Source organism: Zootoca vivipara, chromosome 7 (genome assembly GCF_963506605.1).
Source record: "Zootoca vivipara chromosome 7, rZooViv1.1, whole genome shotgun sequence".
In the NCBI taxonomy this organism is placed as follows: Eukaryota; Metazoa; Chordata; class Lepidosauria; order Squamata; family Lacertidae; genus Zootoca; species Zootoca vivipara.
This window is the reverse complement of record NC_083282.1, coordinates 52,813,306-52,836,863: the sequence shown is the minus strand read 5'-3', so window position 1 is coordinate 52,836,863 and position 23,558 is coordinate 52,813,306. Positions and strand designations below refer to the sequence as shown.

General features: G+C 40.4%; 1 protein-coding gene across 3 annotated transcripts in view; it reads right to left on the bottom strand.

The window, feature by feature from the left end:
• Window positions 1-23,558, bottom strand: part of FOXP4 (forkhead box P4) — a 157,160-nt gene that overhangs the window by 78,586 nt on the left and 55,016 nt on the right. For all 3 annotated transcript variants that reach the window (XM_035123076.2, XM_035123078.2, XM_035123080.2), the window contains exon 3: window positions 9,240-9,329. In XM_035123076.2, the coding sequence (XP_034978967.1) occupies window positions 9,240-9,329 (90 nt within the window). The remainder of the gene's footprint in view (window positions 1-9,239; window positions 9,330-23,558) is intronic.

The following is a 23,558-nucleotide window of genomic DNA, read 5'->3' as shown; positions in this document are numbered from 1 at the left end:
TTCCAAATGACACAGAAACAACCAAACAACAATAAGGTATATTGTGTGAAATTGCATCTCAGCAACACGCCTGAAAATGAATGCAAGATAATCTGCTAGGTGAAGGTGAATAGAAGAAATGCTGCTGGTCCAGAGTTTGGACAGGATGATCCTTAAGTTCCTTGAAGCTCTACAGTTCCATGCACAGTATTTTTTTTGATCAATCTCTTCCAGCAAAACATTTATGCGCAAATTCAGAACGTTGCATGGTCAATGGAACTTTACATTTTAAAAAGAATTTGCACTTCACAGATTATTCATGCACATCTGAGAGGATGTTCCTTAAAAATTCTACACCAATGGCATCATACACCAATTCAATTATCTCATATTACTTCTGATACATCTGCCAACTTTTGGAGAGGTTGTGGGGGAAATAGATTTTTTCCCCATCTCTGGCGGGAATGCCCACAGGTTGTTTTTTTTAAAAAAATAAATAAATAAATTGGTGCAGTGGTTAGGGTGTCAGACTAGGACCTAGGAGACCAGGGTTCAAATCCCTACTTGGCCATGATGAAGCTCACTGGATGACCTTGATCCAATCAATACCTCTCAGCCTGACCTACCTCACAGGTTTCTTGGGGGGGGGGGATTAAACAAGGAAGAGGAAAGCTCCTTGCAAAAAAAAAAAAGGTGGGATATAAATGCAAAAAATAAATAATAATAAAAAATATATAGAATTTAGTTATTGCAGAAAAAACAACACATTATGGGTCTCTAAGGGGCAGGAAGATCCTGGTCACTTCTATTTAGTATGGTGGGATTTTATTCCAAATAGTTTAGTTTCCGGTTTACAGGTATCTCTCCCCACATTAGCTAAAGTGGTGTTTCAGGTTAAGAACAGTTTCAGGTTAAGAACGGACCTCCAGAACGAATTAAGTTCTTAACCAGAGGTACCACTGTAATCCAAACTTAAAAATGGAAAGCGTAATGCTGGTGGTCAACAAAAGAGGTTTAAAGACTGTCTCAAGGCAAATCTTTAAAAAACGTACTGGTAGTATAAACACTGACAACTGGGAAACACTGGCTTGCAAACGCTCCAGTTGGAGAACAGCCTTTACCAAAGGTGTCATGGGCTTTGAAGACACTTGGACTCAGGACGCAAGGGAGAAACGTGCTAAGAGGAAGGCATCCTTGGCAAATCCACACCATGATCAACTCCTGCCCAGAATCCAATGTCCCCACTGTGGAAGGACATGTGGATCCAGAACTGGCTTCCACAGTCAATTACGAACGCGTTGTTAAAACCGTGTTTATGGAAGACAATCTTACTCGGCTACAAGTGATCGCCAAAGAATATTATTGAATGGTTTTGTTATTGTTTACATCTCTCTGTGGCTTCATAATAATTTGAAAACTAATGATTTGGTTTTTTTAACAGACCATTCAGGCACATTTATCCATATAGCTAGAATTTTGGGGGAGTAATTTCTGCACTTCTGGCCCACGCAGTCCCCCAAATGCAGAGTAGCCTGAGTCTGCACTAGCTTCCCTCTAGTCTTCACAGTTGATAAGAGACCAATCTGGGCCATGAAGACGGTTAAGCTTAGTGAGTCTTTCTAAAATGCACACACTTTGTAACAGCCACAAGAATAAAAATCTGTCATCTGGATGTGGCTCCAAAGACAGACTGATGAGTTAGGGTCCAGCCCTGAATCCAGTAGGGGACAGAGGCCACTGAAGTCAGGTGGCAGAGAGCCAGTTTAGTTCTGTTTATTAAAATTGCATTACAATACCAAATTAGGGCACAGAAAAACACTTGGTAAAAGGAGGTAAAAGTAAGTGAATTTGTTTGGCTTAGCTTGCAGTCTTGATGTGGGCAAAATGTTGATTATTTGACATAATGCCATTCATTAAGATCAACAGTCAAAACAAAGTTTTGGCATTCCTTAATATTCACAATGTGTATACTATGGTATAAGTGCAGTGCTAAAAAGCAGACTATAGGAGAGAGCTTAAGTCTTTCAACCACTACCTGCCCACAGAACAGTCATAAGTGAGGGAGGGAAATCCGGGGGGGGGGGAGAGAAAGGGGGAAGGAGGAGAGGGGGAGAGAGATTCGAGAGCATTTTTGCAGCCTGTCCTGGAACAATTTCCCTAGTGCTATCTTTCCCTCTCATTCCCAGCTACCGAGGAGGAAATCTATCAGTTCACTGCCAGCCCAGGATATGGTTACACTTTCACTCCTAGCTTGGAAATTGCTGCTTTCCTTTCTGTACCTAGCTGTGCAATTTGTTTAGTTTCAGTCCCTTATACCCCCCTTGTAAAACAAACAAACAGAAAATCCTTTCGGCTCAGTTCAGCGGCTACTAGACTGAGGGAAGCGCTCTGCTTTCTTTCTTTATGAGGGTAGGGTAGGGAGAAAGGTTGGGAGGCAGCCACTGCAGCCCTGGCAAGCAAGTGGGAAAAAAGTGAAGTATGTGGTTTTTGCTTCCCCTAAAAGCAGGGAAGCATTCCTGCTCCACTTAAACTTTGCCATAGTGGGGCTCATGTGGAAGTACAAATTCAGATTACTTTGACACATATTTTACAATCACCTCGGTGTACCCCATCACCAAGCCCAGACCTTGGTCCAGGAATCTTGCTATATACATTATTCATTCTCACCCATATTCTCTACATCTGCACCCCACCCCCCATCCCGCCTGGAGAAACTCTCCTGGTCAATCTCATCCACACCATTCCACTGTTAGATAAACTTCCTTTCAAAGTGAGTCTGCTTAATCCTATATCTCCCCTCATTCAGATCCTCCTCCAGTTGTAATGCAGGGCATGAGGAGGGGAGAGAGGTTGCTGAGTTATGAGCTATTCCTGACTCATGTCTACAACTTTCACAAGTTCTTTTGCAACACAAAAGGTGGGGAGGGAGACAGGACTGTCAGGCTCTGTTAACTCTGAGAAAGCCAGCAGGACAGACAGAGGGGAGGCTGGGAAAGGGTGGACTAGAAAGGGGGAGAGAAAGGAGATTGAAAAACAAAGTGTGAGAGAGAAAACAGACCATGAATGAGTGAGGGTGAAAGGGAAGATAAACAGGCAATGACAGAATGAGACTAGGTTAGAAAGACACAGCTACACAACACACACACACACACACACACACACACACTTCATAGATACTAGGAAAAGAAACAGCAGGGGAAGAAAAACAATAAGAGAAAAATTCCAAAAGATGGGCGTGTGTGTGCGTGTGCGCGCACACACATATACACACACACACACTCATATTCATACACACACACACACACACACACACAGTACACTAAAAAAAAGAGGAGACACTCACAGATTACAGGAATCTGACTTCACCCTTACTGCCTTTGTTCTTTCAAGATATTTTCCATTCAGTGACTGCATTTCCTTCCTGAAAAAGCTATTGGAAAAAGCTGGCTGTTGGCTCGAAAGAAGCCCTGGTGAATTATTGCTGTTAATATCAGCAGTGATTTTGCCTTCTTCACTTTCAGTTAAACTCATTAATGGAGATGGCGGCCCGTCTGGTACCTTCACAGAAGGGCTACTCCTTTCAGGGCAGGTGTTATAGAGGCCCGAGGGAAAGAGAAGGAGGTGGTGGTTTAGAAAAGAAGGAAAAATGTTTCAGGCCAGGTCTGGATTCCATCATATCCCACAAACTCCCTTAAGAGATGGCATTTTTATAGTGCATTTTCAAGACTGGAAAAGACCCATTAGGGCATAAAGACTGTCTCCCTGCCAATATAGGATTTTCCCCTATAGCCATCTGCCTTTTCTAAATTTACTGCATTTCAAGTAATGGTCTTCCATAGCCACTGTTCCAATATAGGAGGTACTTGGGCCTAATCCAAAACTTGTTGAAAAAACAACGAAGTCAGTGGAAAACTCCCAGCAGGGCTCCATTTAAAACTTCTTGGAATAAAGTAAGGTCACCTCACATATTGCCAGGAACCTATAGACACTCCTGATGGAGAGAGATCAGAACATATAAGCGAAGCTATTTTGTGGAATGGATTCTGGGAAAGCTGAGATCTGTTGGTCCCAATGTTATTTTTCATTGATCAGGTTTGGAAAATTGGGGTGGGGTGGGGCAGAGAAGAGTCCAAAAGACCCTAACCTTCATTGCACTGCAATGGTTATGGTTATGAGATGCCGAAACTGACACATTGAATTCCCAAAAATGGCTTTCGTTTTGCTAATCCTAGTCCCATTTGCTGTTCTGAAGATTTAACATCTTCAACAATATTTTAAGACATGCTGGACATCAGATGAAGGCTTATTGCCTTCAGTGCCAACGATGGTGCCTTGGAGGTAAGGGAGCCTATACCAATTCTGTTTGATAGGTTTAGAAACAGGCAGCCAAGTGAAAAAATAAATGCAACAGACCTGGATGTGGAGAAGAGACAGCTTATACACTCAAGATCAAACTGCAGGTACTGTATGTGGTTCCAAACTAAATAGAATAAGTGAGAGGGGAACACAACAAGCAATATAATCCCCTTGCTTTATTCCAGACATATTTCAACAGAAAGAAAATGAGAACAAACAGTGCTGAGACCACAGCATAGATTTGGCTCTCTGGGGTGTCCGGAAAAGCAGAAGGCAGCCTCCCCCATCTCCATACTCTCATCCACTGGGTTTCCTACATTTCCAGCAGACTGTGGAGGCAGTTCAGTTTGGTATAGGCGGGACCTTCAGCTCCAGGAGAGCACATACTAATTACTTTCCTTTGTTAATTAAACCCACGTGGCTCTAATAAGGTAACCTGCTGTTCGCCGATAAATTTAATTAGCCTGAAGGGAGAGTCCCTCCACACAGCTATTTAAAATTGTCACTTTCCATTCACTTGGGCTTCCCCCCCCTTCTCTTGCTGTTCCTCCTTTAGACCTGAATTTATGCTCATTTTGCAAGCCCTTTCATGTCCCAAACCTGCTGCCCTCAATGGCATGTACATGTTCAATGACCTCCATCTTGGCAACATCTCTAGGGACATTCAAAGCTGAAAGCAGGACACTTTTATAGCTTTGCATTTGAAGAGCAGGCTTTGTGCTTCGGTGTAACTTATTCAGAGTGTAACTAGGTGTTATAAGAAGCACAGAACTGCTGCCTCTCCATGTCTCTCTCACCCTCTTCCTCATAGTGCCTACATTAACACAATGTGTGATGTGATGTCATCATGCTATGCATTGCCCTTGTGTCATATCATTGGCTGTCATTTATCAGAGAGGGGCAGAGCACAACGTGACAACATAGTGTCAGGCATGATAGGAAATGTTTTGAAGAAGAGTGGAAGAGAGTCACAGAGCAACAAACGATCTTTGAGTGCATCCAACATCTTTCTGAATCACACAGAATGAACAATAATCTGCAGGTCATGTTTTGAGCATTATATTGTGAGGGGGCAGGGCTTGCAAAGATATATATATATATGATGTTCAATTTTCCACTTCTGAGAAGGTTTCATTGATCAAAAGCCACGTATTCTTCTAAGGCCACCCTGCCCACCTTGTAATTTTCAACATTTCTACAAATGGACAAGGACTACACAGTGTCATTTTCCATTATCCCAGACTAGGTATTCAGGCAAAAGGGTCAGATTTCCACACCCCAACCTCAGTTGCTCCATCTGTGTTGTCTGGTTCCCATAGACCCATTGCTGGGATACTAGGCATTCTACCAAACATATGCAAACCCTACATCAATTTTTAAATTTATTAACTGGAAGCACTTCACTATTAATTATGTTGCCATGGACTCAGCTATGCTGACTTAAGCCCTCACCTGTTTCCTTTCACTGAAAGGCTTTGGCCTTACTTGGTCAAATATTAAAGTCCACATGGCTGCAAAATCAGCTTTTTTGCCATCCAGAGGAGTCTCTCTTTTTAACATGTCTTAGTTTAATGACTCTAACAAGGTTCAGCCAACATGCTTCTCTCTCTTCTTCCTTGTGCTTCACAATCGAATCTCTTTTAAAATTACTTCACTCATGAAGACACCATCTCGTTGCTCTTACACCAGCCTTACATCTGAGCAAGGTGGCTGTTATGTGTGGACCCCCTTTAAGAACACAACTTAAAACATAAGGTAACCTCTGGCTTTCACACCTTCCAATGGCTACTGTCGCCTGTGTATTCTTCTACTCCTTCTGCAGATGGCAGGTAGTTGTTGCATTCCTCAGATCTCTGTCATGCTCTGGCTGGACAGGGTTTGTCTGTTTGTTTTTTTGTTTTTTGTTTGTTTGTTTTTGGGGGGGACTTCTAGTTCTCTCTTTGCATGGTATGGAGGCCCTTCCAAATGGATATCCCATATCAGCTCACTGTCTCTCTCACTGGATTGTCAAGACAATTTCACACTGCCATTAGATGCAAAATGTTTATTGTCCAGATCTGTTTTTTGCACACTCCACTAGCTTCATGGTGACTCTACAGCTGTCAAAAGGCATAGCCATCACTAAGATCCACAGGGCAGCAACCTGGTCCACAGGTTTGACTTTTGCCAAGCAGTACAAACTGGACATGAAGCAGCCTTCACAATTCCTGCCCTGAATGAGATCTCACAGCATTGCTGCCCATTTCCTCTTTAATAGGTATCATGTACAGTCACACATCTCACCCTCCATCCAAACACTATGAGAATATCCAGAGGGTCATAACTATTTTTACTTGTCTTATAGGACCTCTCTGCGATGGTTAGGGGATGGGACTGAGCAGAAAGTAGTGACTGTGCCTGCTAACTTCATTTATGGTCAATTATTGAGGATGGGCAAGGGAGCCATTAATCCTGGTCTTCCTGAGATTTCTATAAAATTATGTCTGTGGTATTGTGCTAGCACACTCTCATTTATGGGACTACACAGAATCCAAGAATGCACTAATTATGGTGAGTGTATGACCTTTCATCTCGGGGACACATGCACCCAAATTCACTGACCAGTATGAAATCAGCTAATTACAGAGTGAATGGCAGTTGTGTCAGAACTGGGTAAGTTATGACATCAGTGGTCTATTTAAAAATTCATTTAGCTTCTCTCTCTCCAATTGAAATCATGAAGAAATAGTTAAGATGAAATAGTCTAGGATGGAATTATAACAGATAGGATCATCTAACTCAGAATTGTCAGGTCATTATTAGCTCCAGCCATGGTCTTAAGTAGAACTCTCTCTTGCTATCCAAGATCATTTAGCTGAAGATGGCAGGGACTGAGCACAAGAACTTATGCATGCAAAGTATATGCTCTGATATGGAGACTTCACTAACATGCTCACAGGTATATGCTTTAGCTAAATAGGAATGAATAGGGGAAGGGACATAAACCTAGAATGAGATCAAATAAAATGGTGGACAGATATGATGGACCGAAAGGATGAAGACAGCAAGGAAGTGGGTGGGCAAGCAAAGACAGGGTTGATTAACCCATTTGGCTATGTCTTTATTTTCTATTTAGGAAAAAAATGATAAAATATACATAGTAAAAGATAACTAAACAGATCATGTTTATAAAACACTAAAAAGTCAAAACATATTTAAATAAAAAGAAGAAAGAAAATAAGAAAAGAAAATGAGAGAAATCAAGCATAAAGTAACCATTGATCAGTATATATTGCTCAGCAGCCTGGTTAATTATGAGGCAAACCTGTTATTACAATTAAACAAATGAAAATAAAGCATGAATATTTTGTGTATTTAAAATTATAAACTCAATTGTTCTGTGAGTTTACTGGGAGCACAGCCCTCCTTGCTTCTTTTATAAATAAGAAAGTTAGTAGTAAAGGGTTGATTCCCTTTTCATACCACTACAGAATACATAGGGGCTTAGGAGATTTCCAATTAGCAGCTATTATTTGCCTCACTGTTGTCAAAGGGAAAGCAGTTAATTCCAGACTTTCTTTAACTATTCCCTTTATAGCAACTTTATAGCAAGATTTCCATAAACATTGCCACCATTTATGGCATCTCACTGACATGGCAAGATCTCAAATGTGAAGTGTCCCAAATAAACAAATCCATATGAGCAATATGCTGTGGCCAATTTCCTTCTGAGCCTAATCAACTAGTGGTTCAAAGATGAGCCTAGTTCATGTTTTGGCATGCTACCGTTCTGTTACTAAAGTGGGTTGAACAGTAGGAGCCAAACTGCACTCTGTGCCTGCGAAGAGCTGCAGATTGCCAGTCTGTCATACAGTGCAATCTCACCTGAAAATGGAGTACATGTGGCCCATGTGGCTGTGTGAATCCGGTCCTTAAAGAAAAAGGCTCCAAGCCCAACCGCGCCACATCACATACTAATGCAGAATATTGGCAGGCGTTTAGTCCTCAGCAAGCTCTTCTGCACCTTATTGTTAAACATTCTTTGTAGAACCTGGGAATACTGCCATAGGTTCTTGCTACCCTGGAGCACTAAGGCATCCAGCAACTCTGATGCTTTTCTCAGTACACTCCCCTCCAGCCTCAAAACCTAAAAAAAGCTTCCAATAACACACCTGCTTCCACATATCAACATCCAACTCACTGCTCTGAGCCACTTTAAATATTCTATCTATAATGGGAATCAAACACACAGGTGTCTTAACCAAGCTCTGCCCAAATGGCTCTATCAGTCAAAAGTATGTATGCATGTATGTATGTATTTACTGCCCTTCATCATAAGATCTCAGGGCAGTTCACAGAAGTAAATCTACAAGACTACAGATGCCACTCTCACTTCAAGATCATAGAATACAATCCAGATGTTCCTGCCTTCCTCTGATATTAACTCTCAATGAATTAAATAATTTCGGTGCAATTCTCCAGAAGTGCTCATCAAGTACAAAGTTCTATAAATGGTATTTAAGCCATATGACCTTGAATTACATCTTTAAATGGTTGTTTGGCTTGCTTTGGCAATGTAAAATTTAGTATGGGTGCCACAATTAAAATATACATATACACCAAGAATGCATTCAGGAGTGACAACCTCATCAATCAACTGACATGGAAGGTGGCCTGCTAGGTAAATACCAGCTTGGAACATGGAACAAAAATTAAATTATCATCTGTGTAATGGAAACAACCATAGTGCAATACCTCCAAAGACCACAGTGACATTATGAGGAATACGAATACATCTTAATACTATAGTATTTAAGAACCAAAAGTTTGTGATTCAGAGGATCAGCAGTGGGTTTTTAAAAATCACATCCAGGAAGCATAGCTTTTCAGAGGCACACTTTGCCAGAAAGCTCTTATCCTCTCACCTGGACTGCTGGCTGCTTATTTTCATTGCTGCTGGGAGAAGTCAGCCCTGTTGCCTGTTGCAGAAGGAACTGCCGTGCCACCTGAAGAGCCTGGAGGGAAAGATACATAGTACAGGATGAAGAAAGTAGAGTCTCTCTTTATACCCTTTTATACCCTTTCCAATGCAAACATGCCATCAAATCTGAAAAATAACTACTCACATACTCAAGACAGCAGATCAAATATTACTTGCCAAAGTAGTTTGTATTAAGCATGCAACACTGGGACAGAAAGACCACAAAGAGCAGGACCTCCATGAAGCCAGGCATTTCTCTTCCACCATTACCAGAAAGATCTGAGACCAAAGAATGATCCAGGATGCTGGAAGACTAAGCTAAAACAGAAATGGTCCTCAACAGCTATCAGCATGGCAGACTACTGGAACTCCAACATAAGAGCCATATTAATAAGGAACTAACATTTAAGAAGATAGATCCAGGTAAATGTAATTTATTTTCTTATCTGATTTTCTCTGTGTCCATATCCCACTCCAATCTCATAGCAACACAGAGATAGTGCAGCGTCGAGTAGCTGCATATTGTTTTTAGGATGCAGAGGATGGAATTAATAGTCTTTTGGCAACAGTCAAAAGGCATAGGCATCCATTGACCTAACTCAATTTGGATTTACCCCACCCTACCTTTGTCTTTCAAGTCTCAAATACAAGCATAGATTATGTCTGTACACAGATTAGTCTAGATGGGCCAATATACCTTCAAGAATGACATTCTGGATACAGATTGTTAAAAATCCTGCCCGTTCAAATATTCTAGGCAGCTGGGAATAAAATGTGTATAACACATTAAGCAGTCACTACATATGGAACAACTATGGGTATTTGTTTACTAACTTGTTCTATTAATATATGTTTCGGCCAAGGCTCCCAACACATAATCCAAAATTTAAAACTACTTTAAAAAAACCCACAAAAAGAAACCAGTTGTACATAATATAGAACAGAATTCTCTCAGGCAGACTAATGGTCCATTCAGAAGCTGCTGGAATGGGCGCTCTGGCCTGTGCTTCCTCACTTCCATTTTCCTTCAAGACACACAGGACTTTAAGTATCCCCAGTGAAGATGGGGAAAGGGCTGCTCACCCTTCTTCAGGCCACTGATATGTCTCTTTAGGAGCTGATAGCATGCCTGTGCATGATCACAGGCAATGGGTAGCCTGGTAAGCTCAACAACAAACCATGACTGGCAAGCAGAGGAGGGACAGTTGGGGAAGTGGAGAATAGAAAAGTGTGCCTGAAGGCATGGGACTTTAAAAAAGAACACACAAGCATGGGAGGAAAGTGCACTCTAATGTGTCAGATCACAGCAGCCATACCACAGAGGAAAGAAGTGTACGCTTGCAAAGAGCAGAGGAGAGGGGTTTCATTCAGGAGCCAAGAGCAGACTGCAAGTAGAGAATAACCCCTAACACAAACAATCCTGTGGTACCAAAAGCGGCTGCTCCCAAAGCCCCACTTCCTCATACGTTTCTTATTTTTGCTTTGAGAAGAATATTTTTTTTAAAATAAATGGTACATTTCTGAACAACAAAGTCATTGTAGCCCTGCCTGCAAGACAGGTTTTTATTACAGCATAGAGACAGGAGGGGGGAGCACGGAGGTAGAGGTCGACGGGTCATAGCCCAGCTTGGCGGTGCTGCAAACAGCATGTGGGTTCCACTGAGCTGTCAACACCGCAGCCGTAAATCAAGACTCTGGCTTCCAAAGGGCGGCTGTGCTCTCCCCAGTCAGCAGAGGCACTTGCAGGGTGTGTCCCAGAGAAAGAGCCGCTTGTTAATTTTCCACATTTCCAGCTATAAAGAACAAAGTTACTTTCCGTCAGGCATTTAAACCTTACATACTGTACCGTACTCTCTCTGTTTGGAGGAGCAGCTGATTTTCAACACATGGATCAAATTAGTGTGTGCACACTTACCCGTATGCAATATAATTGCTTACACCATGGCATGTAAATGCAAGACAGAGATTGGACTGTTGTAGCTACGAATGAGGCTGAACATGGGCACAATCTAGTTTTGCAATGTAGATAGATATGCATGTGTGCTACGTGCAACGCATATGGACACACGGTGTAAACAAGAGTATCTACACACTTGTTACAAAGTGATCTCATGAATATCTCTCATGCATACACCATATCTGGGAACACGGCAGGGATGTTTGCAACTAATTTTATTTCTACGACAGTACTCAGCACAATTATAAGCAAGAACATACTCAACACACAGCTATGAAAAACACATGAGCAATTTTAAAAATGCATTTTAATATTTTAAAATTTCAATATGATCTGTGTTGCATACTGCATGTACATCAGATATACCATGCATGTAAACTTTAAAGGTTAGCATAACTATAGGTTTGAAAGCACATCATATGTGCGTCCTTAAGGCAGACGCCCAATTTTTTTTCAAGGTGACTTTACATTAAGACACCACACAGATGTCCAAAGGATACCAGGTGTTTTATTAAAGTTTCACTAAATGCTAAAAGAAGTGCAAGATTGCAAACGCAATCTTTAGAAGCAGCTTACTGGCTAAAAAGCAACAAAGTTACAGACACTTCCTCAGTCACACAAACAGTGCTAAAAGTCTCTCATAGCAACTTCTCCACCCAGCCACCCACAATATCAACAAACCTAATATAATTGTCAGTCATATAAAACTCAAAAACATGCTCCTAAATATATACTATACAGGACAAACAAGCACTGAAACTGCACTGTGTTCATTTGAGAAGACCTGCAGCAACAATGGAAAATACCAGAGACTAAATAATTTTTAAACTTGGTGTTTTCAATAAAATTCTCTGGTTTACATGTCAACACATGAAAAGTAAGCTATCAACAGTCCATGTCTGTATAAATAGTTCTATAAATCTAAGGAGTTGTGTGTTGCCTTCTTCCGAAATGAAAGCAATGTTTCCTTGGATTTGCCTACTATACAGGCATCAACCAAAACGACAAAAGAAAACAGTCGCAATGAAATCCCATTCAAAATTCAACAGGTTTAAAGTTTCAGCTGCACCATCTGGCTTCCAAATACCTGTGGCAAAAGCTCAGGCAGCACTTTTATCCTCTTCCAATGTGTGCAGAACAGCCTGCGCCTTCCCTTTAAAAGATTCCATTTTGCAGCATTTTTTGCCCAAGGACAGTTGCCCCAAGGAAGGGTGGACCTGACTGCAATTTAAGAGGGTTGGGTTTTAGTCATGGCACAGTTGTACTGACCTTCCATGTGACCTGGATTGAATCCATTCCGCTCTGTGCCCTTATTGACTAAAGTGTGGATTTATAATATCACTGACCTCACAAGAAACAACACCCGACTGAAAAGGTAAGTTCCAGGATCATTGTAAAATCCTTCCAACAATTTGACAAATGAAGAAATAGGGGCTCAGAGAGAGGAGAAGATAACTGTTCCTTTTGAACACAGAGTAAGAATCGGGAACAAAACTGGAGTCTTATTTCACCTAACTCTCCGACCCTCGGAAAGTCTTTCAGCACTTCACACGTCTGTTTCCTAATCTCTCTTTCAATGCTTCACTATTTTAATTAATTATGCTTCATTAGTTCAATCAATCAATTAATTAGCCAATCAAAGTTCAAGAGGAGTCCTACACAAATTGAGGAGAGAAAAGAGCTCTACTACAACACTAGTGCCATAATGATCGGAAGGCCAGCTTGCCAGAAGAAACTGGGATGCTGTAGCCAGCTGTATGAAGTCTCCAATAGACCCCATTTTAATTGCATTAGCCACACAACAGTAGCTTTGTTCACAAGGGGACAGCAGGGACAGCCCCCTGTTTTATGGGCTTTGGGAACCCTGTAAAGTCTGTGTGAGTTTATTAAGCCTGGTAGTGGCTTGTGGAAGAAGAATACGGCTCGTGACGGGTGCCGGAACATGTCAAGAGGGCACCAAGCCAGGCTGGTACGCAGGAGACCTGCTGCTCGATTAAGGGGATGCACAGCATGGCGCATGAGAGCCAAGGGAACGGTGGACAGAATATAAGAGGCCCACCCCATACAAGCTCTCATGGGGGGATTTAATTCACTCCCTGCTGACTCTCTCACTTTGTTGTGCTCTGAAGCAAGAAATTACAAGATTTACAGGAAAAAATGACATGGCCTTACAGTCTCACACTGGGGTCTCCCTGTGACAACTATGCAGCTCACCCACAGAAGGCCATACAATCAGGAATGGGAGAAAAATGAGCAGGGGAGAAAAAACACAACTAAGACACAGCAGTATACATGACTCCACTTTTCAAACAACAAATTCCAATACAGTAGACACTTCTCCATAATTATTTTAAAGTCAACATGCTAGTAATATGTACTGGTAGCCAACATCTTTTTTTTTATAGGCAGCATACAATTTTCCAGCCACCTGACAATAAGGAAACTAGTAGTTTTCTCTCAATTCATTTAAAAGGAAAGCTCACCCCCACTACTACCACAAAATAGGTAGAAACAGGCATGTGCCTTCAGTTCAAGAACCTAATTGCTTGGTTACTTTGGAAAAGTTTGGACTTTCTCAAAAATGTATAAATGAATTGTAATTTTATACCTCTCTCCTAAACTGAAAGTAAGAACAAATGAAATTCTTTAAGAACCATTTGGTCTGGAACAGGGTACCAGATAGGGCTGCCTTCTGATTTGTATTTGGAACCACTCATTGCACGTGCAATCAGATGCAGGAGGGTGATTTGTGGTTTTGTTCATTAACAAGTATAATTTAAATTAGCTTTATACATGGATGTGTTATTATCATTCATTAGTAGACCTGAAACATCCAAACCAGAATTAATAAAGAGTAATTAATAGTTTGTCTTTGTCCATGGAGTTTTCTTGGCAGGGATACTGGAGTGGCTTGCCGGTTCCTGCTCCAGGTGGATCACGTTTGGTCAAAACTCTCCACTATAACCTGTCTGTCTTGGGTGGCCCTGCACGGCATAGCTCATAGCTTCTCTGAGTTATTCAAGCCCCTTTGCCACGACAAGGCAGTGATCCATGAAGGACAGTGTTTTCGAAGCTACGAACATGAGTTTGACCAAGCTGCGGGAGACAGTGGAAGACAAGGGTGCCTGGCGTGCTCTGGTCCACGGGGTCACAAAGAGTTGGACACGACTAAATGACAACAATTAATAGCTTGGGTAGACTATTCAGGATATACAAGTAATTGGTCAAAATCTGAATTAATACCAGTGGGCAATTGCAGACAACTTACTTTGTATACTAACTGGCGATTTTGTTGGTGCCCAGAGGTCTTAACATAGCTAGGTATTTTGGTTCCAGGAGATATTCATCAAATAACTACATTGAATTTGAATCGGTTGATAAAGGTTTTCCAGTGATTTGGAACAATGAGCCTCACTCAAATTTAATATTTGGGGTTAGGTTAATGCACTTTAGATGAATATTTTGTCATGGATAATAAATATACTTTGCAGTGTTTCATTGCATAATCTCCAAGTATATTTTCAAAGGACTAATGACATATTTCAGAAGTTTATGTAGGATAATTCTACACTGCATTTTTCACTTAAGAGAATGCAGCTGCCAATATTGGAAGGAGGCAGATATTAGTTTACATGACAGGGCATATTTGTCACCATGTACAAAAGATTGGCAATTTTTTCCTTCTTTGAATTCCCCAGCTTGGACAATTTTAGAGATGGCGTATTTGACACCCTTATTTAGATGGTTAGTGCTGGGGTCTAGGTTTCATAAAAGGAAAGGCTCTATGCCACCTAACAGAAAATTAAACTTGTAAACTGTTGTTTATAAGTGTTACGAGATTTTTTTGGGGGGGGGGTCAGATTCCTCTGATCCCTTGATCCAGCAACTGTTAAGAGCTAATCAAGCCTTCTAATTCCAGGGAATAACCAAACTAGCTTCCTGGTGAGGTGGTGGAGGATTAAAGGGCTCGGTGTGAAACAGAAAATGGGTGGGGGCCCCTTCTCAACAGAAAAAGCCAGAGTTGAGAGCAAAGTTTACCAGTGATGTGACCTAAAAGTAAAGCAGCAAGCTAGAGAGAGCCATGTCTGATCTCTACTGGAATCCAAGGCTGTGGGCAATGGGGTGTTAATGTGGTGAACCCCTCCATCATAGGCTCAGGTTGTATATATATGTGTAAATAAACCATATATCATCATAAAGACACCACAGTCTCCGCTGTCCCTCATTCCAAAAGGAAACCCAAAACCCTGGGTAAGCACCTGGAACCCCTGGACTCTCACAGGGCTTGGAAGGGGAGGGAAGGAAGTCAATAAATGTATGGTATAATAAATGATGTTTAATTTATAATGTAAAATTTGAAAAATTAATAAAAATTATATTTAAAAAATGGAATCTCACAAAGCTTGGAGATTGGTGTGGAGTGCAACAATAAGCTCAAGAACGCAGGTGTGGAATAGGGAATTAGAGGGCATCATGCAGCCCAAACAATGAAAATTTGCTTTAGTCTGTATGGAAAATTGCTTTAGACTTGAAATTGAGACTAATATACTTGAATATTATTTTTTGCTAGATCAGACTCCACAACATTTGTATAGAATAGCACTGTCTAATGAAGGAAGATGTTGGAGGTATAATGCCCCATACCTGTTTTAAGGGCTAAATCCTATCATTTTAGCCCCTCCTTCTACAAGTATTCAATACACAAAGCACCTTGGTCCCAGAGCAATGATTATGCCATTTATTTCCTTTATTAGCCTAAGGAAAAAACTATTATAAAATTGTCACTGATCAATAAACATGAAACAAACTTGCTGGTAAAGAGTTCTGTAGATAAAAAGCACAAACAGACAATGGGCAAGGCATGGGGATATAGGTTTCAACAAGGCATGAAAAATTAGGGGAATGCAAACAATCAGTAAAAGAATATGGAAATGATAAACAAGAGCTAGAAAATGAACGCATCTGAAGATAACAAAACCTTCAATGCAAAGATGGAAAAAGGTATCAAGTGAAGCTAAATATATATTCAGAAACATGATCATATTTGCATGCACAAAAAATAAGATAGGCAATAGATCACAAAATAAAAACTAAGTGATTGACTTCAATTTATCTACTCTGAGTATGGCTAACACTGGATAATACACTCATTCCTGCAGGAATGGCGGACCTGTTTTCCATCCCTCTGACCTTCGTGAGGAATTTGGCGGTTGCTAGGGGAGTAAATGGCAACCCCCTACCCTCTCCGGGGGTTACGGAGAGGGGCCGCTGGCCCGCGATGCCCCCAGACCCACTCCGACTGTTTATGGAGTGGGGGGGGAGCTTGGGCTGAAGCACTTACGAGGGCCAGGACTCCCGGACGCTAATCTGCATGGCGGGGATTTCCATGATTAAAGAAGATAATTAGGCTTAAATCTATGGACATACTTCAGAAGGAGGGGCAGAAGCACTGTTTACTGCCGAGAAATCTATGCTGCTGAGGGTGAGGAGTTAAAGGCTGTATTTCATCTGGAAGAAGGATTGATGGGGACGGAGCGATAAGGGAAGCGAGTCTTTCTTTTTTATTTTTTTCCATATGAGTTACTTCGTACCTTCCCAGACGTGATGTCCTGGCTGGTTTGGAGTGAAAGAGAAGCAAAAGACTGTGTGAGTTGAACTTTATAAACTGTTGTTATTGAGTATATTTTTTGAAGATGAGGAGTTGCTGACGAGAAAAGCCCCCCTCTAGTTGGATGGGAGGAGTGCCTGGACGCGTTCGGAGGATTTATGAGTTGTGACGCACTTTGAATTGGAGCAGCGACCTGAAGCTAAGTTCAGCTATAGGGCAAGGAGATCCATTAATTTACCAAGAGTCTATGCATGGTGTGAGGTCTGGTTCTTCTGCCTGGAAAAGCTGTAAATTTTATAAAGATCGTTAATCTATGAGAGAAAACGAAAGTGATTTGAGTTTTTTTAAGATGGCGCTGCTTCGTGTTGAGAGTCGACGCAATAGGGACGCTCCAGACCAAGAAGATTTATGGGGAGGCTCGACTGATTAACTCACACAGGAGAAAGAACATTTGTGAAACTTTGTTTGACATTTATCTCAGCAGCTGGGAAATAATCGGTTGAAAGAGGAAAACATCTATGTGACTGTAAGGGAAAGATCTGGATTATTATGAACTTGGAGAGACGATTTGAACTTTAGAAAAAAGACGGCAGTGGACGGTTGCGAGGAATCCCCAATTTCTTGAAGCATGGGAACCCCAAAAAAATTTCTAGATGATTTGGCATAACATTCGGTTTGATTGATATATATGTGTATAATTTGAAATAATGAATGTGATATAATTGGTTTTAATTGGAAAATTAATAAAAATATATTTTTTTTTAAAAAAAAGGATAATACACTCAATAGGTTGAAGCGATGATCAACTAAAACAATAAGCAAAGCGGGACAAAATAATGGAACCAAGCATGGGCACAATTAACAAGAAAATGTTATTAAAATTGTTTTCTGACAACTGAAAATTACAAGACTAATGTTGACATCTGAGAGGAAAGAAGGAAATGGAAGAGAACATTTGTTTATTTGTTTGTTTAGAATCATTTATAGTCCACTCTTCTTCCCCAAGGATCCCTAAGATCTCTATCTTGAGGAGAAGTAGTAATCACATGATCAATAAATAAAGAAATGGAAAGAGAAGAGTCCAGAGGAAAAATAAGATATTCTCTTTGAAATATTTGGCTTCAGAGAACTAGGAAATAAAAAGACAAGATAAAAAATTAACAAAAGAAAAGATCAGAGACAGAAAATAACACAACATTGTCTCCAAGACCATGATTATTATAACTAAAATGTAAGACATGGACAAAAATAAAAAGCAAGGTGATTAAAATAGAACATTTAAAAACACTGGTAGAGAAGGGAAGAGGACAAGGAAACAAAAGAACCATTAACGGAAATGTGGCAAGTATGGTTAGATATATAAGACAAAAATGAAGAGAATGACCAACAGTATTGAAAGTAGGGGACAGAAGAAGAAGAACAAGGACAGATCAAGACGAATAGACTATTAGCACTCTTCACTTGACTTTACTTAAATAAAGTAAAAGTAGTTTCACGACAGATCGTGAAGCTGAGGCTCCAATACTTTGGCCACCTCATGAGAAGAGAAGAATCCTTGGAAAAGACCCTGATGTTGGGAAAGATTGAGGGCACTAGGAGAAGGGGATGACAGAGGACGAGATGGTTGGACAGTGTTCTCGAAGCTACGAACATGAGTTTGACCAAACTACGGAAGGCAGTGCAAGACAGGAGTGCCTGGCGTGCTATGGTCCATGGGGTCACGAAGAGTCGGACACGACTAAACAACAAAAAGTAGCTTCTGTTGAGTGGTAAAAACATAAAACTGATGAAGATCAAATAGTTAGGTAAAAGAAAAACCAACTAATGAGAGAGAACATATTCAACTAGTTTAGAAAAAAAGAAAATAAGATAAATTAGATGATTGTCAACAGGCAAGAATCAGTTAGTGCTAAGGAAAAGCTTGTCAAAACATTACAAAAATATAGGTAATGGTAAGATCTCCAGAAACCTTTTTAAGGGAAAAAGACAAAACAGGATTAAAAGCACCAGAGGACTTTTTAGGTGAAGACAAACAGAAAGACCATTCAAAGAAACGGGATAAAGGAAAAAGGTTCTAAAAAGAAAGGGCAAAAAAAGCAAATGCCATAAATATCAGAAATAAGCAGCAGTTGGTTTATATCACAAAAAAATGACCAAGAATCTGAGGAGCTGAGTGAGAGAAAGAAGAAAAAAGGTGGAGCAATAATTTAACAACTGAAGAGAGACAATGAGCATTGTGGAAAAATCAGTTTTGAATATTGCCTAACAGGGGAAAAGGGAGAGCATTAAGTTTAGACTTCTAAAAAACCACTGTGTTCAGGACCTGCGCCATAAACGTGCAAGTTGTCTAATATATGAATGAAGAGACCGGAATGAAGAAGTAAGCCAAGGCTGAGAAAGAAAGGATTATGAGAGCAGGCAGAAGAATAAATTATAGTAGAAAGAACAGAGCTAAATAGTGAAACAGCCTTATTAGGGGAAGATGAAGAGAGAGGAAACAGGAGGTAATTGCAAAGAAATCCTTCAAAAGAAGGGTTTCATCTAGGATCACAGAGTACAGTGGTACCTCTGGTTAAGAACTTAATTCGTTCCGGAGGTCCGTTGTTAACCTGAAACTGTTCTTAACCTGAGGTACCACTTTAGCTAATGGGGCCTCCCGCTGCCGCCACGCCGCCGGAGCACGATTTCTGTTCTCATCCTGAAGCAAAGTTCTTAACCCGAAGTACTATTTCTGGGTTAACAGAGTCTATAACCTGAAGCGTCTGTCACCTGAGGTGCCACTGTAGAATCAAGGAGAAAAGTAAAAGCAAGCAAGTGGTGATCAGAAAAAAGAATGAAAGCAAAAGCAGCAAAACAAGGAAGTTTGTTGCAATATCTGAAAGATCAACTAGGTTACTCTACTAGGAGAGATGACAGAACATACTGCACTACCCTTTTAGAGATGCAGGATACTTCCTGATAGGGGCTTAAGAATGTTAATGGTTGACAAGAGTTTCATAGGGATGCCATGAAGGGGATGGTCAGATCCTGAGAAGGATTTAGAAGAGCTTGGGGAGTTGGTGCTAGATGATCCTGGATGATCTTGAGTGGGAGGGGGGTCCTAGCAGATTAGGGGAGGTGAATTCAGGATCCCAAGAAGTGTCTGGAGGGATCAAGCAGGTTGGGGGAGGAGTATTCAATCACTGTCAGTGAGGAGCCTCCAGGCAACTGAGAATAAGGATTTATTCACTTTTTTATATATTTTATTTTCTATTTTTATCACAACAATAATTTTCATATACCTACATATTCAATCCAAATTTACTTGATTGACCTCCCCGCCTCCCGTTTCCATTTTTCTCCTTTTATTTTCCTTGCATCTAGTTATTTTTCCACACAATTTCAAATTCTTTTTCATATCCTAATTCTATTTTCAGTTCATAAATGTTACAACAATCCTGCTAATGTTTCCAAATTTTTACAGTGTTCTTTAAAGTAATCCATAAAAAAAAATCCGTTCTTGGTTAAAAATTTTCCTCATCTTGGTGCCTGATCTTCACGGCTAATTTAGCCATTTCAGCATAGTCTATTCAGCATAGTCTATCATCTTAGTCATTCATTCTTCTTTCGTTGGGACGTTCTCTCCTTTCCACTTCTGGGCAAGAAGCATTCTGGCAGCTGTGGTCGCATACATAAATAATCTATTTTGCTTCTTTGGCACTTCATCTCCTAATATTCCTAGTAGAAAGGCCTCTAGTTTTTTGACAAATGTATTTGTAAACATTTTTTCATTTCATTATATATCATTTCCCAGAAACCCTTTACCTTTTTGCATGTCTACCACATATGAAAAACGTAGCTTCTTTATCTTTACATGTCCAGCATAAATTAGACGAATTTTTATACATCTTAGAAAATATAATTGGTGCTAAACATCATCTGTACATCATTTTCATATAATTTTCTTTTAGTGAACTGCATGCCATGAATTTAAATTGCAAATGGGTCACTAGCAATATATTGTTGTTTTTAAATTACCTTTTTTTCTAGAAAGGGTAAATCCAGATTAAAAGTTTGGGGTGGGGTATGGATGCTACAGATGCCATGAAGACCTTGCAGGGGGGGGCATGCATGAGGAACACCCATTCCACAACAAACAGCCACTTAGATTTGATTCTATTATCCCATTGCCATCAAGAAAAAGCAATCCTAGCATAAACAGTCATGACAACTCAGAACTGTAAAAGTCGGCTAGAGGCTAGGGCTAAGGTTTGTGACATGATTGTATCCATGAAAAAAGATGGAGCCTTTCACAAGGAAAAGAACAAGTAAAAGAAACGGCCATATTCATATCACTCTACAAATTCTCAAGAGGTTAGCCTGAAATAACGTCCCCCAAAGACACAGAAATAACGTCCCCCAAAGACACAGAAAGAGAAGATTGTAACGGAATTCAGTTTTGGTGTGAAATTGTGGAGTGGCACTTTCATCTAAAGACAGAATGTAAGAGATACTGAAGACCCAAAAAGCTACTGAAGAGAGTTTTTTCCATGAAAAGAGAAAAGAGAAAGGTAATCGACCCAAATGTTCTGGGTATTTTAATTCTTTTATATTAATATTTTTATTTGATGAGGACATTTTGCAATATCATTTTGGGTCTTTTCTTTTGCTTCCCTTGGTTTTGTTTTTCCTTAGAGAAATATTACCAACAATTCAAAGCCACTTGGCAATTATGTTAGCCCTTTGGCATCTTCTTAGGATGAAATAAGATGCTCCCCTATGAGAGTATTCTGGCTGACATACACTTTTCTTTAGATTTTTAACCCACATAATTCACAGAGGCTTAAAGTCACATTTTTAAATTAGTTTCAAAAAAGTTGTTTAAAACTATAGACTGTGTTAAAGACAAACATGTTATCAGATATTTCCACCAAATCCCTGACAGTTATATGTTTGCTCGAATAAGGTGGTCTTGTTTTAATGCTTCTATACTCATGGTTTAATCAACTATCTGAAGGAAGAGAGTTCTAGAGTAGCTATCAGAAAACCCCATTTGAACATCTTCATCATTTATACACAATGCATTTAAAAAAAAACAAATCTAGTGGTTAAGTCAGCTGACAATAGCAAACATGACAGAACAGATGGGGAGAACAGCTGGGCTGAGAACTAGGCGACTCTGGCTCTGTGCATGGCTGCACCATATGATATAGCACCCAGATTACAAGAGGGAGCATGTCCCAGATAGTAAATGGCTTTTGGATACTGGAGTGGCTGCCTACCAAGCATGGCCACTGACAGTCCTCAACAAGGAAGGCTAAAAAGGCCTCCTGTACAGGCTGGGACTTCGCCTGGGCAACTCAAGTATTCCTTTGCTCTTGACTTGTGCTCTGGTTTAGACATCCCAGTTCTGTGCCTTAGCTCTTGGCTCTTGGCCCCACTCAACAGTTGCCTAATGATCAGCTCAGATGTGGAGCTATCAACCAGAATTATCCACTGTCCAATCATTCCATCTTAGCAAGCATTTCAGCTTCCTAGAAGGAATTATTCCCTCTCTCCTTCCCCTGGTACACTGTTCTGGAGGTTCTCCCAGCGCCCCCCACAAACCAATTTCAGGGGGTGCACAGGAAGATGAGAGGGAGGAAGTCCTTGCACTAGGCTTCTGCTGATTAGGTTGAATTTAGCCCCTTCTACTCTTATTATTATAAAGTGGCCCAGTTCACATTTCAAATTAAGCCATGGTTAAAATATAGTTAAAAACATTGGCCAGGAAATAAGAGAGTCTGGCTCAACATGACATCTGATCTGGGGCTTGTTGCTTGTTTTCCCCAAACCAACCATGAGCAGTATGCCAAGAACAAAGTTCAGTTACTGCTCATGGTTTATCTGGAAAGAAACAAACCCATACAGTAATTCAAGGTTCTGATGTCATGACAAGGCAAACTCTTGTCTAGTTTCTTCCACGGTGCAGCACCAGGATTGGAGCAAGAACTTTACAACACTGTATACCAGCTTGCTGCTTGTTCATGTTAAAACCACAGCTTGTTCCAAACTATGGTTAATGTGATGTGTGAGCCAAGCCACAAAGAAAAGGAGAAAGAGAAAGCATGAATACATGCATGTGTGATGTTCTGCTGAAAGTATATTTAATGAAGCATTCACTTTAATGGTTTATATTTTGTACTGCATATTAATATTAAGCAATCAAAAATGCACCAAGAACTGAGAGCCATGGATGAGTTTCAGTTTGGAAAACGAAAAGTGTTTCCATTTCAAAAAACCTTAACCTAAGATCTGTATTATTTTCAAAATCTTCCCCACCCTGCCCAATTTTAATCCACACCAATAAGCTGCATTTCTGGGGAAAGAATTTGAGCTTTGGGAGCTTACTGACTTTTTCAAAGTGAATTTTAGTTCCGACTTTGGGTTCTAAGTCAATGTAGCGTGGATCCAAGTATTCGGCTCAATAGTTGTTTCTGTCTGTATTTCTTTATGTCTGATTTTCAGCTGCTACTTTATGACTTAGCTGCAAATAACCAGAGCAACGAAGCCTGAAAAAAAGGGTTGTGTGTGTACACATCTAGCAACAAAGAAAGTCTACAATTAATTCCAGGTGCACGTGGGCACTAAGAAAATCTTGCCAGTATCAGATCGCAAGAAGCAATAGTAGCTTCTGCTGTGAAGAATCCCACACTTTAGAAGTTTGAAGATCATCACCC